We start from the raw sequence: 16,163 nt of genomic DNA on the forward strand, positions 1-16,163 counted from the left end.
CAGGGGACAGCATTGGTGTTACCAAACCAGGGCCACTGATTAGCGAGACAACCCACCAGCTAAGCCTTCTTTCTCATTTGGAAAATCAGCCCAAAAATGGGTCAGTAGCACCATCTTCTTATATGAAAGAAAGCTCATCCCCTAAATATGTTTCAAGAACTTGCAATCTCGCCTTAATGTCCCCTCCCCCCGCAATGATTCCCCAGCGCCTGCAAATCCTTGGGGAAAATAAAATACAGAATCTCAAGTTTCCATCCATAAATTTGACACAGCCCCCTCAATAAAATACCTAAGATTCCACTTTCAGATGCTTGCTTTCGAAGGGGCTTCAGGTCCTGTGTTGGCAGCAGGCCGTACATAATTATTCCAATATCGAATTCTGTAATAAAACGTTTGCACGTGGGATGCATCTGAATGATTGAATGAAATGCCTTTTTACCCTCTGCTCCATACATCGCGCTCCATCCCAAAGGAGGATTTCACCAGAGTTTTCAATGTATGAGAGGTTTTAAGTTGCACCCCCGAGCCGTTATATGACTGCACCGAAATGCACGCAAGAGAGCATCTCCTGCATCACTTGCACTGGAAGCAGGCAGGTGCGCTCCGTATACAGTGCTGCAAGCGTTTTTCATTCCTGCAACCAAAGTTTACCGCAAAACGCCCCAGGACTGCAAGGGCAGGAGATTACGCTGACCATACCGGGGGGAAAAAATAATGTTCTCTTTTTACCTGCCCAGACGATTCGGCAATCACAGCGGCATCATTCTCGTGCTCCCAAGCCAATCACTCGCGCGGCCCGGGGAGCACCTGACTTCCGAGTGCTTCCGGCCTCTCCCCAGGTTCTTTCTCAGGTCGCTGCGTCCGGCGCTGAGACCCGGGCAACAACTCCACCGGCCGCACGCACACGATTGCCCGCCCCCTTCACGGAATTCAGCCAATAGGAAGCCGCCGCTCTGCAGGGACCAATGAAGAGGAGGCCGAGGGAGGCCGGCGGGTGACGCGCAAGGTGTGGAGGCGGTGCGTGGGGCGAGGTCACGTGGGGAGGCGCGGGGTGGCTGACGGGAGCTGGCTGGGCTGAGGGCCGCGGGGCCGGCGCCCGCCGCGAGCCATGGGGCTGCCGGCCGCGTAGGGGCCATGCCGCCCGGGCCCCGGGCCTGTCCCGCTCCGCGCCGGGATGGTGAACCTGGCGGCCATGGTGTGGCGGCGGCTCCTGCGGAAGAGGTGGGTGCTCGCCCTGGTCTTCGGGCTCTCGCTCGTCTACTTCCTCACCAGCACCTTCAAGCAGGTCAGTGGCCGCCCTCCCTCCCCGGGTGAGGGAAACTGCCTCTGCAGCCGCGCTGCCCGAGTGTCCGGTGCGCCGCGCCGCCTGGTCCGGAGAGGTGGGCGTTCGTGTCCCGGGGCTGAGGACGGGCGAAGGGACCCGCCCATTTCGTTGGTAGGCCAGGGGCAGAGCTGGGACTCGAACCCCGTGCTGTGGGCCCTTAACGCTGTGCTTGTTATCACCCTGAGGGCCGTCTCCTTGCCTCCTACCTGCCAGGCCGAGTGCTGAGCGGGGGCGAGCATTTCTGCCTTCTCCTCGCGGCCGTTCTGGGGGGCGGTGTCTCCGGGTTCCAGCGGGGGAACTCGAGACTGGGAAAGGTGGAGATGCCTGGGCCAGTAAGATGCCCAGCTGAGTTACGAAGCCAGCGCTGGTGTGCCTGGTTTTCATTTAATTTAGGGGCTCGGTTGTCCGGCAGGGAGACGCCTGAGGACCCACGAGGTGCTCTTTCTGTGCATAACGTGGTTGGTGGAATTTTCTTTTCACCTCCCCATTCGCTTAGTTTTTCTTCTCTGTGCGAATTTGTGGGAGAAAAAAGGCAGGATGCTTTGGTGGGAAATGTTACCCAGAGCATCGTTTAGAAGTCCAGTTCAGGCGTTTAGGTTTTTAGAAAGGGTGAGCATATGCCAGGGTGTACCCGGGACAACCCTGGTTTATGCTCTTGCGCTGATGGAGTTAGAAAAGCTCCCCTTTTCATTCTCAGGGGTCATATTCGTATAAAATTTGTCAATGAATAGAAAAGAAATACTAAATGATATGGTCACCTTAGTTTTAGGAGATTGTAAAATGGAAACTTAGGGGACCATATCCCACCTCTCACCTCAGGCTAACAGGCTGAGTGTTGTAAGCCTCTTCTGGTGACTGGGATGCGTTGGTGACATTCATGCAGACTAAGTGCTTGCACTTGTGTTTTCACAACTTGCAGACACCTGCTCATGGCCACGTGTTGTTCCTTCCCTGTCAGGTGGGTGCCGTAGTGACCCCGGACTCAGCCCTCTACCTTCCTCCCAGCTGACCCAGCTCATCTCTAGCACCATTGGTTTAAATATCAGCTGTATGCTGTTGCTGTCCTGATTTCTAACGCCAGCCTAGACCTATCCAGAAACCACAGGTTCTTATATCCCGTTGCTTGCTTGACGTCCCTTTTTGAGTGCGTTGTCGGCTCCTCATACTTGGCCAAAACAGAACTCCTGATTCTCCACCACCACTTCCTCTCCAGTCTTCCCAGCCTCAGTGAGTGGCACTACCATTCCCCAGCCACAGATACCTTATGCTTTTCCCTGTCTGGACCGCTGTAGTAGCCCACCAACAGGTCTCTGCTTTTTTTTTTTTTTTTGCGGTACGCGAGCCTCACACTGTTGTGGCCTCTCCCGTTGCGGAGCACAGGCTCCGGACGCGCAGGCTCAGCGGCCATGGCCCACGGGCCCAGCCGCTCCGCAGCATGTGGGATCTTCCCAGACCGGGGCACGAACCCGCGTCCCCTGCAACGGCAGGCGGACTCCCAACCACTGCGCCACCAGGGAAGCCCTGCTTCCTTTCTTATCCTACAGTCTATTCTCTACCCAGCAGGAGGAGTGATAATCTGAAAAGAAAAAAAAAAAAAATCCCAGCACTCCCTTGTGTATAGTTCTTCTTTGGGTTCCTGTTGCACTCAGATAAAACTCCAGACACCCGTTCCAGGATCTCTGCATTGTGAGTGGTTTTTTTTTTTTTTTTTTTTGTCAGTTCAGGTGAGGCTAACGATTACTGCTCCAGGTCACACCAGGTGACACAATCTCAGTGACTTCAGTTCCTTGCCAATAATCCTGCTTTATTTCTTTGCGGTAAGCATCACTTACTGAGCATTTCTGGATCATTTACTTGTTTATCTGTCTCCCCTCACTCTCCCTTCTAGAACGTAATTTTTTGGAGACCAAGGACCTTGTCTGTGTTGTTCATAGAATCCCAGTCCCTAGAATACTGCCAGGCACTTCATGGGTATTCAGATATTGGTTGAACAAACAATCACATCTTTTTAATTGGGGTGACTTTTCCTTTCTTCCCAGCCTGGCACACTCCTACTAATTTTTTCTGTCTGACTCAGATGCTGTCTACACTGTGACTTTCCCTACAACCACTTTTGGTTTTTTTTGGCTGCACCGCGGGGCTTGTGGGATCTTAGTTCCCTGACCAGGGATCGAACCCGGACCCTCAGCAGTGAAAGTGCATAGTCCTAACCACTGGACCACCAGGGAATTCCTCCTACAAATGCCTTTTAAGTACTCTGGTGTACCTTGTTCTTTTTTTTTTTTAAACTTGTGGTCTGTGATTACAGTCCTAGGGGTGTGTGTATGTGCGTGTGTGTGGGTGATCGTGAATCCCCTGAAACTTTCGGTAACAGTTTTGTTTTGCAGATTTTTCTGGATCTGATTCCCCCACTGCCTAAGAGACGCGTTAGCTATAACTACTCTCTATCCCTGCCCATCAAGCCCCTGGCAACCACTAGTCAACTTTCTGTCTCCATGGATTTATGTATTCTGGACATTTCATATAAATGGAGACATACACTATGTGGTCTTCTGTGTCTGTCTTCTTTCAGTTAAAAGCCAGTTTTCAAGTCTCATCCATGTTGTAGCATGTATTAGTACTTCATTTTTATGTCTGAATAATATGCCGTTGTAGGCGTCTAACACATTTTGTTTAGCCATCATCATTTGATGGAGACTTGGCTTGTATCTGCCTTTTGGCTGTTATGACTAGGGCTGCCATGGACATTGGTGTACAAGGTTTTGTTTGGAAATATGTTTTCAGTTTTCTTGAGTATGGTCCTAGGAGTGGAATTGATGGGTCACTTGGTAACTCTGTGTTTAACTTTTTGAGGAACTGCCAGGCTGTTTTCCAAAGAGGCTGCACCATTTGCAGTGAACTTTTAAGAAACTATACTTGTCAAGTTTTGAAGTAGTATCAAAGAAGGTTATCCATAATTATCTGGAAGAGCCATTAAAATGCTCCTATTTCCAACTGCACATTTGTGTGAGGTAGATTTTCTTCATAAGCTTCAACCTGAACAGTGTATTGCAATAAATTGGATGTAGAGGGAGTTGTGAGAATCCAGCTGTTTTCCATCAAGCCAGACATTAAAAACATTTTCAGAAATGTAAAAACATTTTCTCATCTCACCAAATATATTTTTTTGTTTTGAAAAACATTTTTCCACACACACACATGAAAAACTGTTGACATGTAATGGGCTCATTATTGTTATTTTCTTTCTTTCTTTCTTTCTTTCTTTCTTTCTTTTTTTTTTTGCGGGTTGTGGCCTCTCCCGTTGCGGAGCACAGGCTCCGGACGCGCAGGCTCAGCGGCCATGGCTCACGGGCCCAGCCGCTCCGCGGCACGTGGGATCCTCCCGGACCGGGGCACGAACCCGTGTCCCCTGCATCGGCAGGCGGACTCCCAACCACTGCGCCACCAGGGAAGCCCTCATTATTGTTATTTTTAAACGAATAAATAACTTATTTAAAATAAATGTTTTAAGAATTTGTTTTAATTTCCAGTATGATACGTGTCAATAGCCATAACCCTCATTAACTCACATACCGAAGTCCTCAATACTTTTTAAAACTGTAAAGGATCCTTGGAGCCTGTTCTGACCGATGCCCTTCCTGCATGCCTGTGAGTTTGCTTCTCTCCTCTATTCTCTGCTGCAGTTCCGGTCTTCCAGCACTCCTGAGCTGTGTGGCTTGAGGGAGCCTGCTCCATTTTGCCTTGCTCAGGCTCCGTATGGAAGGAGAGCTGTGCTATGGCACAGCTATCCGTCTATTGGACAGGAAGGCGGGGTGGGTGTGGCTAGAATTAATTGAGAAGAGGCTGCGAAAAACTCCAGAGCTTTGGAGTTTTTCATATTGATCCTTAGCTCTGCTTCAGTGAGACTGTGAACTCGTGGAGCAGATGTGGCCACTTTTTGCCTAGAGAATAGTTGGTTATTCTCTACAGCTTTGAATTCCTGTTTTGATTTTCATGTTAATTAATGCTTTGGGGGATAGTTTAAATTGTAGGGATGGGAGCACAGGAGAAATGAGTGACCTTGGTGGGGATGCCGTTGGGGGTGAGGACTGGGTGCTAGGTGACTTGGGCACATTGATTTAAGAAATGTTTAGTGAACACCAGCTGCACCAGGCACTGTCTGCTAGATGATGGAGATACAGTGGGGGGCAAAGCAGATACAGTCTTACTCTCCCAGAGCCTATATTCTGTAGGGGGTGAGGGGTAGAAATGGCAAATGAGCAGAATTATTTCAGATAATAATATGTGATACGAAGAATACAAAACAAGGTACTGTGATAGAGCGGCAAGGTGGGCCTAACTCTTATGGGGCATTTGAGCTGAGATTAGAGAAATCCCAGTCTTGGAGTCAGAAGGGTCCTTACAGGTCTTCTCATGTAAATAACTGTTCTCATAGTTGTTCAAGTGGTGCAGTTCCAGAAAGTGTCAGGGCAATTTGCATAACTCCTTGAAAATATATGAACATCTTTAGCTTTAATGTAATTAAGTATGTAAATTGGTTTCAAGTTAGACACTGTATAAAGTGCAATAAATCATAAGAGAGAGTTGCTAATCTGTTTTTCTGCTCTGTTTTTCACCGTATCACCAAGGTACATATACCTTTCAGAGTCTGTAAAGTGCTGCACAGGGTAGGGGAGGAAAGCAATTATCTTTAATCTCACCAACCAGAGGGATTCACTGATGATATTTGGGCATATTTTCTTTCTTCATATTTTAAAAATATAATTAGGGCCTACTGTTTCTTCACTTAACATATATGCATTTTCCCCATCTTTAAAAGCTCTTTCTAGGTGTAAGTTTTTATAACCAAAAATTTCCATGATCAGGCTATATTTATTAGCTATTCCCCAAATATTAGACATTGGGATTCCCTCTGGCCTTTATCCTCTTTTTTCTTTTACTTTTGAGAATCGTAAGCGATGCTTTTAATGACAGTGCCTTATGTTTAAGTGCTTTACTGCTTACATGGAACACATCTCATTTGACCCTTATGATAACCCCCGAAAAAGAGACAGGACAGTTATTAAAATACCCCTTTTTAAATCAGAGGTTAAGTAATATACATTAGTAATAAAAACATTTCTCTAGCGCCTTGTAGTTTATGAAGAAAATTCTGAGGCTCCTTTTTTTTAAAAAAATAAATTTATCTATTTATTTATGGCTGCATTGGGTCTTCGTTGCTGCGGGCGGGCTTCTTCTAGTTGCCGTGAGCGGAGGCTACTCTTTGTTGTGGTGCGCCGGCTTCTCAGTGCGGTGACTTCTTTTGCTGCAGAGCACGGCCTCTAGGCGCATGGACTTCAGTAGTTGTGGCTTGCGGACTCTAGAGTGCAGGCTCAGTAGCTGTGGTGCATGAGCTTAGTTGCTCCACCAGCATGTGGGATCTTCCCAGACCAGGGCTCGAGCCCGTGTGTCCTGCATTGGCAGGTGGATTCTTAACCACTGCGCCACCAGGGAAGGCCCTCGAGGCTCTATGAGAATAGAGAACCTGCCTATCTTTGTCTCTGTATCTTTAACACATTGTAAGAACTTGATACCTTTGAATGAATCTTGAATTTAAAAATACACACACACACACACACACACACGTGCTTAAAATTGAGACAGCCTAGCAGGGTAGTTTGGGAAAGGTTTACAGCCACCTGTCCAATGAAGGAATCCCCTCAGTGCCCCTTCACCACACCCTTGCAAGACTGGACCTTCAGGAAAGCGACCATGTGCTAATTCATTACATTTGCCATTATGTCTTACACAATCTCTTGTACGGTCTTTTCTGGTTGTACAACTCTTACCAGTTCTTTTGGAAAGGTCTTGAATATTCATGTTTGAAAACAAGTGCAAGTGCTGGGAGAATTGCCATCCTATTTACCAGGAACACAGTAATGTGAAAGAGGTCCTTCTGGGATGCCCTTGTCCATGAACTCTCATTTTCTTTCAGAAGGAATAACAGGAAAGTTTGAGAGTGATGTCAAGAGCACTTTCAACCTTGTTGTGAGATCCAGTTTACTGTACTTTGACCAGCTTCTTAAGTCTTTATGGCTATTAATTTATCTAGGGTAGCATTTGAAGTGCACTTTAGTTTGCACATAGCTTGATTATGCCGTTAACTGACACGGTCCCAGCAGAACTCATGAATTTACAGGTATTTAAGCATTGTGCACCTAAGTGATTTTTCCCATATTCTCAAGATTTCTGCACTTAAGTCCTCTTCTTGCCCCAACCAAAGAATACAGATGTTGTTTTTGTATTGATATAACCCATCCTGTTCCTGCTAGTGCCAGTTCTTTCCTATGAAAGAAACAAAAGAGAGGGGGCAGGATAGAAATGAAAGCCACCTTGAAGGACTGTTTTACCTTTAGTAAATTAAGGAACAAAATTCAATAGTGGAGTGGCACACTGTTATTTAAATGCTGGTAATGTTACAAATGGCATATATAACTTTTGGGAAATTATCAATATTTGGCACTATTTAGCATTGACTCTACTAATAATAATTCTTATCACAAATTACTCAAGAGAATAAGCAAAAGGTCTACTTTTTTTTTTTTTTTTTTTTGCAGTACGCGGGCCTCTCACTGCTGTGGCCTTTCCCGCTGCGGAGCACAGGCTCCGGACGCGCAGGCCCAGCGGCCATGGCCCACAGCCCAGCCGCTCCACGGCATGTGGGATCCTCCCGGATCGGGGCACGAACCCATGTCCCCTGCATCGGCAGGCGGACTCCCAACCACTGCGCTACCAGGGAAGCCCTGGCAGTCATTTTTTTAAAATAAACTTTTAATTTTGGACTAAGTATGGATTTACAGAAAAGTTTCAAGGATAGTACAGAGTTCCTGTAGATTCCTCATTTAGTGTCTCCTGTTGTTAATGATCATCATGTTTTTAATAATTTTTTATCATTTTAAATTAAAAATGAAACTATTCCAACGATGATGAAAAATGTTAATAATCACCTATGTCCTTTCCATGTTAATGGTCTGTAGTATCTTTGCATGCCTTTATCTCAGCTCTTACAAACCCATATGTATGTATTAATACAATTATCATAATACAATGTGTGATAATATGCACATTATTTTGTAACTTGTTTTTTTCCTTAATATACTATGAACATCCACCAGGGATCTGCAGCCCTCTGTATTAAAATCATCCGAGTGCTTTAAAAATACTGATTCCCAGGTCCCATCCACAGAGCTTTTTACTCAGCCTGGAGTTGGGCTCAGGAATCAGAATTTGAAGTCCTTACATAATCTGATGTGCAAGTCGGGTTTAAGGACTCCTGCTCTAGATAAATACACACCAGTCATACGTAATTTTTAGGTAATAGCTATGGCTATCCAGTGTTTATTCACTCATTTCTCTGTGGTTGGGGTTCCAGGTTTTTTCTACCACATAAACGGTGCTGTAGTAGACATCCTAGTGCACCCTTACACGTCTGTACTTTCCAGAGGCTAGGCCTCAAACGTGTTTGCTGTGCCAAAGTAGATGTGGATATGCATGTTTTAAATATTAATAGCTCTTCCCACATAGCTTTCCTAGAGATATCTTAGTAACTGTATAGCTCTTTCCCATTGTCTTAAAGTGTAACCTTTGCCATCAACTTTCAAGGTTAGTCCCTTTTTCTCATACAGTGACACATGACAGATCATTCTTAATGGCAAAAGCCACAGAGCTCTATTAAAATGGTAGAATGGTTAAACTATTATGTATAAAAATCCTCTTGGAGGGAGTCTTATCATTGTTTTGTTTTCCAGTGATAGATAGGTTGAAGAATCCAGAAGATGGCTGTTTCTTGGATGGCTTGTTTTTTGGCACTCAGGCACCTTACTTAGTTTAATAGTATAACAAAGGCAATTTGGAAAGCCCGACGGTGCCTTGGGGGCTAGGAGAAAAGATCTAAGCTCTTGCCTGTAGAGCAACTCCTCACTTTGCATGTCTAGGTAAAGGGCTGGCCGGCATGGGTGTCTTTTATACAGAAAGGTATGTTCTAAGGGTCACATACTTAGTATTTTTTCATAGAAGAAATTTGCAAGTTGACATGCTTCTTCTTGCCCCTGAAATCAACCTCCCAATTCAGCGTTCCCCTTAGTTTACCACTAAACTCCTCACTGCAAATGAAAGTAACCTTGTGCCCTAGACCTGTCCAGGTATTGTCTGAAATGACAGTTGGAAAGTTTCTTTGAAGTTTCCTCTTCTATTTTAAAAGTGTACTCAGATTTTACATTCTATTCCACAATGTATTTTTTTTTTTTTTTTTTTTTTTTTTTTTTTTTTTGCGGTACGCGGGCCTCTCACCTCTGTGGCCTCTCCCGTTGCGGAGCACAGGCTCCGGACGCGCAAGCTCAGCGGCCATGGCTCACGGGCCCAGCCGCTCCGCAGCACGTGGGATCTTCCCGGACTGGGGCACGAACCCGTGTCCCCTGCATCGGCAGGCGGACTCTCAACCACTGCGCCACCACGGAAGCCCATGTATTTGTTTTAATATAAAAAATATTTTAAATGATTTGCCATCAGAAAAAGTTCAAAACTTTTTCCCTCCAAATTTTTTTGACAAAATTAATGCTTTTGTACACATTTATAACATGCACGTAGTCCAGGGGCATTTATGTAAGTCTGCCAGTTTTGAAGCATAGCCCTAATTTATTACTTCTTCCTACAGGTTTATTTTGCATTTTAAAAAATTTTATATTTATTCTTGGCTGCGTTGGGTCTTCATTGCTGCGCGCGGGCTTTCTCTAGTTGTGGCGAGCGGGAGCTACTCTTCGTTGCGGTGCGCGGGCTTCTCATTGCAGTCGCTTCTCTTGTTGCTGAGCACGGGCTCTAGGCGCGCGGGCTTCAGTAGTTATGGCACGCAGGCTCAGTAGTTGTGGCTCACAGGCTCTAGAGTGCAGGCTCAGTAGTTGTAGCACATGGGCTTAGTTGCTCTGCAGCATATGGGGTCTTCCCGGACCAGGGCTCGAACCCGTGTCCCCTGCATTGGCAGGCAGATTCTCAACCACTGTGCCACCAGGGAAGTCCTGGTGGGTGGATTCTTAACCACTGTGCCACCAGGGAAGCCCTGCATTTTTTTTCATGACTTTGGCTCAGACTTTGCCCGTACCAGGGGAGTGCAGATTCCTGTTGTGCAAGCTGTTTTATATTGTTTCTTTCCTATTACTGTAGTTTCTATGAAAAAATTGGTGAAAATGCACAAAGTGATACTTTAACCTTCTCATTTATGGTGTCTTTGTAGGAGGAGAGGGCAGTGAGAGATCGGAATCTCCTCCAGGTTCAAGACCACGATCAGCCCATCCCGTGGAAAGTTCAGTTTAACTTGGGCAACAGCAGTCGGCCCAGCAACCAGTGCCGGAACTCCATTCAAGGGAAGCACCTCATCACGGATGAACTTGGTTAGTCTGGCTCCCTTCCTCTCCTGCAGTCCCTGGGCCATTTTAGGTTTTTAAATAGGGATTTTATATGCTGTCTTTCCCCCTCTCTTGCCCATTTCCAACACTTCTCACGTCTTTGTCTTTTATATCTGACTCATCATTCAAGGTTCCCCTCAACATCAGAGAAGCTTGGTTTGATAAGAGACACTCTCCAGAGTTAGAATTACGGTTTTAGCATTTTATCATGTGTCAGCCCCTTGACTACTTCCTGCCAGTCTCTTCCCAGCCCCAGTACTTTCAGATTTTTACAGTCTTTTTTTTTCTCATTTTGATGGTGAACTCTACAAGATAAACAGTTTTCCTTCTTGGTGACGTGAATCGTATCCACATAGTGTTGGCATTTAGGAAGAGAATGAATGCACTTGTTGACTGCATAATCTCAAATGAATTATAAACACTTCCAAAATGTTTTGCTGTTACTATTAAGACATCAGTCTGTTCCTTTTTTGTTATATTCACTAGTTTTATTTTTAGGTTCCACGTATAAGTGATAATCATACAATATCAAAGTATTTGTCTTCCTCTGTCTGACTTACTGCACTAAGTGTAATACTCTCCAAATCCATCCACGTTGTTGCGAATGGCAAAATTTCATTCGTTTTATAGTGGCAAGATAGAGCTAGGGGATTAAGAGGTACAAACTACTGTGTATAAAATATAAGCTACCGAGGTATATCAAACAGCACAGGGAATATAGCCAGTATTTTATAATAACTATAAATGGAGTATAACTTTTAAAAATTGTGAATCACTAAGTTGTCGCCTGAAACTTATGTAATATTGTAAATCAATGATATCTCAATTAAAAAAACCAATCTGTCTGTTTTGGTGCCTTCTCCCAGAGTTTTAGTGTATAAGAAAGGCGACTCCTGTGCTGGCGAGGCGTTTGGATTAGACAGCCGCTAGAGCTCCAACCACTCTAAGACTGGCCCAGTCCCCCAAGGAGAGACTCCTGGTAATGCTCTGCCTGCATTAATTTAGCCCTTACTACATGCTGGGCACTGGGCTAAAAGCTCTCCTTGAATAACATCTCATTTGATTGTTGTAGCAGTCCTGTGAGGTGTAGGTATTTCTGTCTTCATTTTGTAGTTGAAGATACAGGCACCAAGCGGTTCAGGAACCTGCCCAAGGTGGCAGGGGCTCTTTTACAAACCATAAACAGGATACCATTATCACGCCAAGAGAGTACCACTTTTCCTTAATGTCAGCTAGCCAAACAGTGGTCGGAGTTCCCCGATTGGTTTACAGATTGTTTATTCCCTTTTCACCTGGTGGTTTGCAATAATCTGGTTAGTCTGCAAGAGTAAAATTGGCTCTCTCTTAGAGAGTCTCAGAACAAATGGGTTATGAATGTCACAGTACTGAAATTGATACAGGTAACCTTGAATTAGAATTTTCATCGATACCTGATGAAGCCCAACAAAAGGAAGACACGTGCTATCTTCAAAATGAAACTGTAGTGCTTTTTATATATCTATATTTAAAGTTGGCAACCCCAGCAAAATAATTAAAAAAGAAAAAACTTTTCCAAAAAGATCTCAAAGGAATCAGAGCAGATGAGATTATTTGGGATTTGAAGGAAGGAATCAGGAAAACCTCCCACCTAGATTAGAGGAGCTGGAAAATTTTGCACAAAAATGCACTGATGACTCAACAGTGCCCAGCTCTGTTTTTAAGATCACATTGAAAAAGCAGATTAAATTGGAAGTAACATTTGTTTTGCTTTGTTTTAACAGAGTAAAGTTTAGCAAAGGAAAGTTACTTCCATAAGATGACCCAGCTAGTCAGTCAGGGGCAGACCTAGGACTAAGACCAGGACTGAACTTGGAGTTCAGTGCTTTTTTCTTATAGGCTTTTGTTTGTGTGATACTCAGTGAGAAAGTGTGAAATCTTATGACTTGACTTTAATATTTAATATTAGTTATGAATGACAGTTTGTCCTTTTCTTTTGTCATAGCTAGCAAAAGAATGATTTCCCTCTGCTTAATTCAAGTGAGACAAAGACTCTCAGATTTCTTAAGTTCCAAGAACCAATAAAAAAAAATCCAAGAACCATAGGTTTTATTTTACCTCCATGAATGCAGGAGAGGAGATAAGCAGTGTAATAAATAAAACTTGCAGGAATTTTTGCCTTTTAGCAAGCAGATGCCACCCCCACGAGTGTTGCCAGGGTGACACCTTATTCAGTAAGACAACCAGCAGAGTTACAAACTTTTCAAAGGTTAGAAGTTGGTTTCCCAGTCAGTAGCAGCACACTGAGGTTGTGATCTCACAGGACTCCTCATTGGAAATAATGTTTGCAGGAGTACATTTCTGATGCAAAAGGAAAAATCTTGATGGACTTTCACCAGAAGTTAGAAAGACCTGCCTGGTTTCAAAGCTAAATACTTGCAGTTTGTACTGGGGAAAAGCAGAAGGCCTGAGATGCTAACATGTATAACATGGAAAAGAGAAAAGGGCAGAAAGATCATTTCAACAAGTGTAATGTTTTACATCTTTCTGACACAGATCATGTGATAAGATGCTCTGTATTTAGCATTTGGGGCAGAATTTTGAGGAACATGCTGGCTTATTCAGATTTTTAATTTATAACCCTTCTGAAGAAAGTGAATAAGAATAGTTAGGAAGAATCCCAGAAACATTTAATGTGGCATTAAAATCATCCTGTCTTAATTTAGAAGACAAAAGGCATAGTTAAAACCACAACAGCAGCGATCTGGTTCTCATAGGCCTCACTTTCCCCAGTGTGACGTGAGGGCCCTTCTGGTCCCTTCCACTCTTATTTTAATGGTGCCTCCTGCTTTTGCACAGACTTTGTTTTCTGGAGTAGTTTCTGAAAACAACCTCATGCTTCACGACGTCTCATTCTCTGAGGATTAAGAAGCTGGGGCATTTAGAATGGAATGATGTGAGGAACAGCTGCTTTGCACCTGTGTGCACCTGTGGGCCCGTGTGTGTACCTATGGGCCTGGGCCTGCACCTGGGAGCTTCCCATGGGCCACATGGTGTCCCTAATGGACTTATTCTTACATTTTTCTGTCCCACTCCCAGAAGGATATAGAGAAATGTGTATTTAGCAGCTATGAACAATAAATTAGCTTTTGTGAGGAGATTCTTTTCTTAAAGTTGAGTATGAATGAATGAACTAGGTTGGAGGGGGTGTGTTTAGATGACGAATGGAGGGAATTGGGAGGATTTTTCTTCCTTGGCTATTAGAGTACTCTCATTCCCTAATTCTGAGGGGTAGTTGAATCCCTGCAATGTATACTTAAAAGGAGCCTAAATCAGTTTATAAAGGTTAGGTGTGACTACTATTTTTAAAAAATCCTTCAAACTACTAAATAAATGGTAAGTATTTAAATGTAAAAAGTATATGTAGAGGTTTTTTGTTTGTATTAAATCTAAAAGGATCTCACTTTCAGGAGTGAAAACCTTGGTTTTTTCCTCTTTTCAGATTTTTCTTTGAAAAATAATGACATTTTTCCCCAGGCATAGATGAAAAATTGGCTTGCGTAGGTTAGCACAGGAAAGCATAGGTGATGTGAGGATGGCATCAAATACGTGACAGCAGCCTAAACGGTAATCTCAGGTAGATTAGGATATATACAGCCTCCTTATAAAATGGGAGTCCACGTTTCCTGTACACTGCCGCATGCAGGAAGCACGCTCTGATCAGACACTCTCTGATTCCAGGTTCTGTGGTCCTTAGGATGCCCCTGACTCCAGACTCCATCTTTATGTTCTTTGCATGCAGGACTTTCATTGCTGCCTCGTGATCGCCCCTGGTGGGCAGGTGGGGGGACTGCTGGGCTTATACTCAGGTTAGTCTCTGACTTTCAGGTTACGTTTGTGAGAGGAAAGATTTGCTGGTAAATGGCTGCTGTAACGTCAACGTCCCTGGCGCAAAGCAGTACTGCTGTGATGGCTGCTTGTCCAATGGCTGCTGTAGCGCCTATGAGTACTGTGTCTCCTGCTGCCTGCAGCCCAACAAGGTATGGAGAGTTGCTCCTTGTGCTGCATCTCCTTTATTCTTTCCGCCTGCATTTCACGAGGAGCATTAGAATCTTCTTGTGAGATTCTTCTGGAAATAGAACTTAGAAGGGAACCTTGTCGGTGTCAGAAATGGCTGCTGTGAGGTAGCCTTTGTCTACAAGGAAAGGAGGTGGTTCCCAGTTCCTCCAGTGGTTCTTTGGCAGAATGGGCCATTGTATTCCTAATCAGATATCTAAAGAATAAAACATCAGCCCTCCTGCTCACTTGAGCTCCCCTCTCTCTCTCCTTGCCCTCCTCTTCCCCGTACCAGCAGTCTGTTAGTTTAGGAGAAATTTCCAAGGTTACCTTGTGCTTCTGAGTTTGGAATTTATTACAGGTACTGACTTTTGTTTCCATAGCAACTTCTCCTGGAGCGCTTCCTCAACCGGGCAGCTGTGGCATTCCAGAACCTCTTCATGGCAGTCGAAGATCACTTTGAATTGTGTTTGGCTAAATGCAGGACCTCATCCCAGGTCAGAAACTGTGATGCCTCTAGCTGGGGTATTTGCTGGTGGGAGTCAGGGTCTGCAGGAAAACTCGAAAATATGCACTGGGGGCTTTTGGTCGGGTTATAATGGATAAGAGATTTAAACAAAGTTGTGTGGAGCTTTGGTGGATTGATAGTACATCATCCCTTGGTATCCGAGGGTGATTGGTTCCAGGACCCCAAATCCCTAAATGTTCATATAAAATGGCATAATATTTGCCTATTACCTACTTACATCCTCCCGTATGCTTTAAATCATCTCTAGATTACTTACAATAACTAATACAATGTAAATACCATGTTTTGCTTTTTGGAACTTCTTGGAGTTTTTTCAAATACTTCTGACCCATGGTTGGTTGAATCCACGGATGCGGAACCCGTGGTATGGAGGGCTAACTGTATTTAGAATGTGAACATGAGATTTATACAAGTTAGGGATCTAAAATATTTATATCAAATCAAGGTCTGACTAACTTGCATCTTCCCTATCTGATTAGCTTGTCTGTATTTTAAGTGGAAGCTTAAAATTATTTTTAAGTCTGGGTGGAGTCCTAATTGTCCAATTCCTGAGAGAAGTTCTCTCTTCCGTCTTTGACTGAACTTTAAGGCTTTCCAGCAACCACTCGTTTAGAGTGGGTACTAATTTATTCTGGGACAAAGTTGTGGTTTATTTTAGGATTCAAGGGGATGGGGCAGGTGGGTGTTGAAAAATACATAGGTAAATCTGTAGGTTGCCAAGCTCTCAGTACTTTGCAGCATGTTGTCATTAAATGCTTTGCTCTTGGGCACTAAACACGGCACCAGCTGCTGAAAGCGTCTGAACGTCTTTGCCTTTCCATCATTCTGCATCCTCTGCTCT

At 44.3% G+C, this 16,163-nt stretch overlaps 2 protein-coding genes across 11 annotated transcripts in view; one reads left to right on the forward strand and one right to left on the reverse strand.

Annotated features, from left to right (window-relative positions):
* Positions 1–1,136, reverse strand: part of RNFT2 (ring finger protein, transmembrane 2) — a gene marked incomplete at its 5' end in the record, with an annotated part of 63,559 nt that extends 62,423 nt beyond the window's left edge. Inside the window, one exon of the mRNA XM_081252115.1 lies at positions 905–1,136. Coding sequence (XP_081108241.1) covers positions 905–1,136 — 232 coding nt within the window. The remainder of the gene's footprint in view (positions 1–904) is intronic.
* The window catches only part of SPRING1 (SREBF pathway regulator in golgi 1), a 264,113-nt gene continuing 248,993 nt past the window's right edge, over positions 1,044–16,163 (forward strand). For 6 of the 10 annotated variants that reach the window (XR_014017293.1, XM_081252157.1, XM_081252164.1 and 3 more), the window contains exons 1-4: positions 1,056–1,285; positions 10,590–10,746; positions 14,626–14,777; positions 15,177–15,290. Coding sequence is in view for 9 of the 10 variants with exons in the window: in XM_081252157.1 (XP_081108283.1) it covers positions 1,175–1,285; positions 10,590–10,746; positions 14,626–14,777; positions 15,177–15,290 (534 nt within the window). In the remaining variant the exon portion in view is untranslated. Of the gene's footprint in view, positions 1,286–10,589; positions 10,747–14,625; positions 14,778–15,176; positions 15,291–16,163 lie in introns of all 10 variants that reach the window. The other 4 variants (XM_081252158.1, XM_081252156.1, XM_081252159.1 and 1 more) reach the window with 4 other exon arrangements.

Source organism: Mesoplodon bidens, assembly GCF_964165515.1.
Source record: "Mesoplodon bidens genome assembly, chromosome: 13".
In the NCBI taxonomy this organism is placed as follows: domain Eukaryota; kingdom Metazoa; phylum Chordata; class Mammalia; order Artiodactyla; family Ziphiidae; genus Mesoplodon; species Mesoplodon bidens.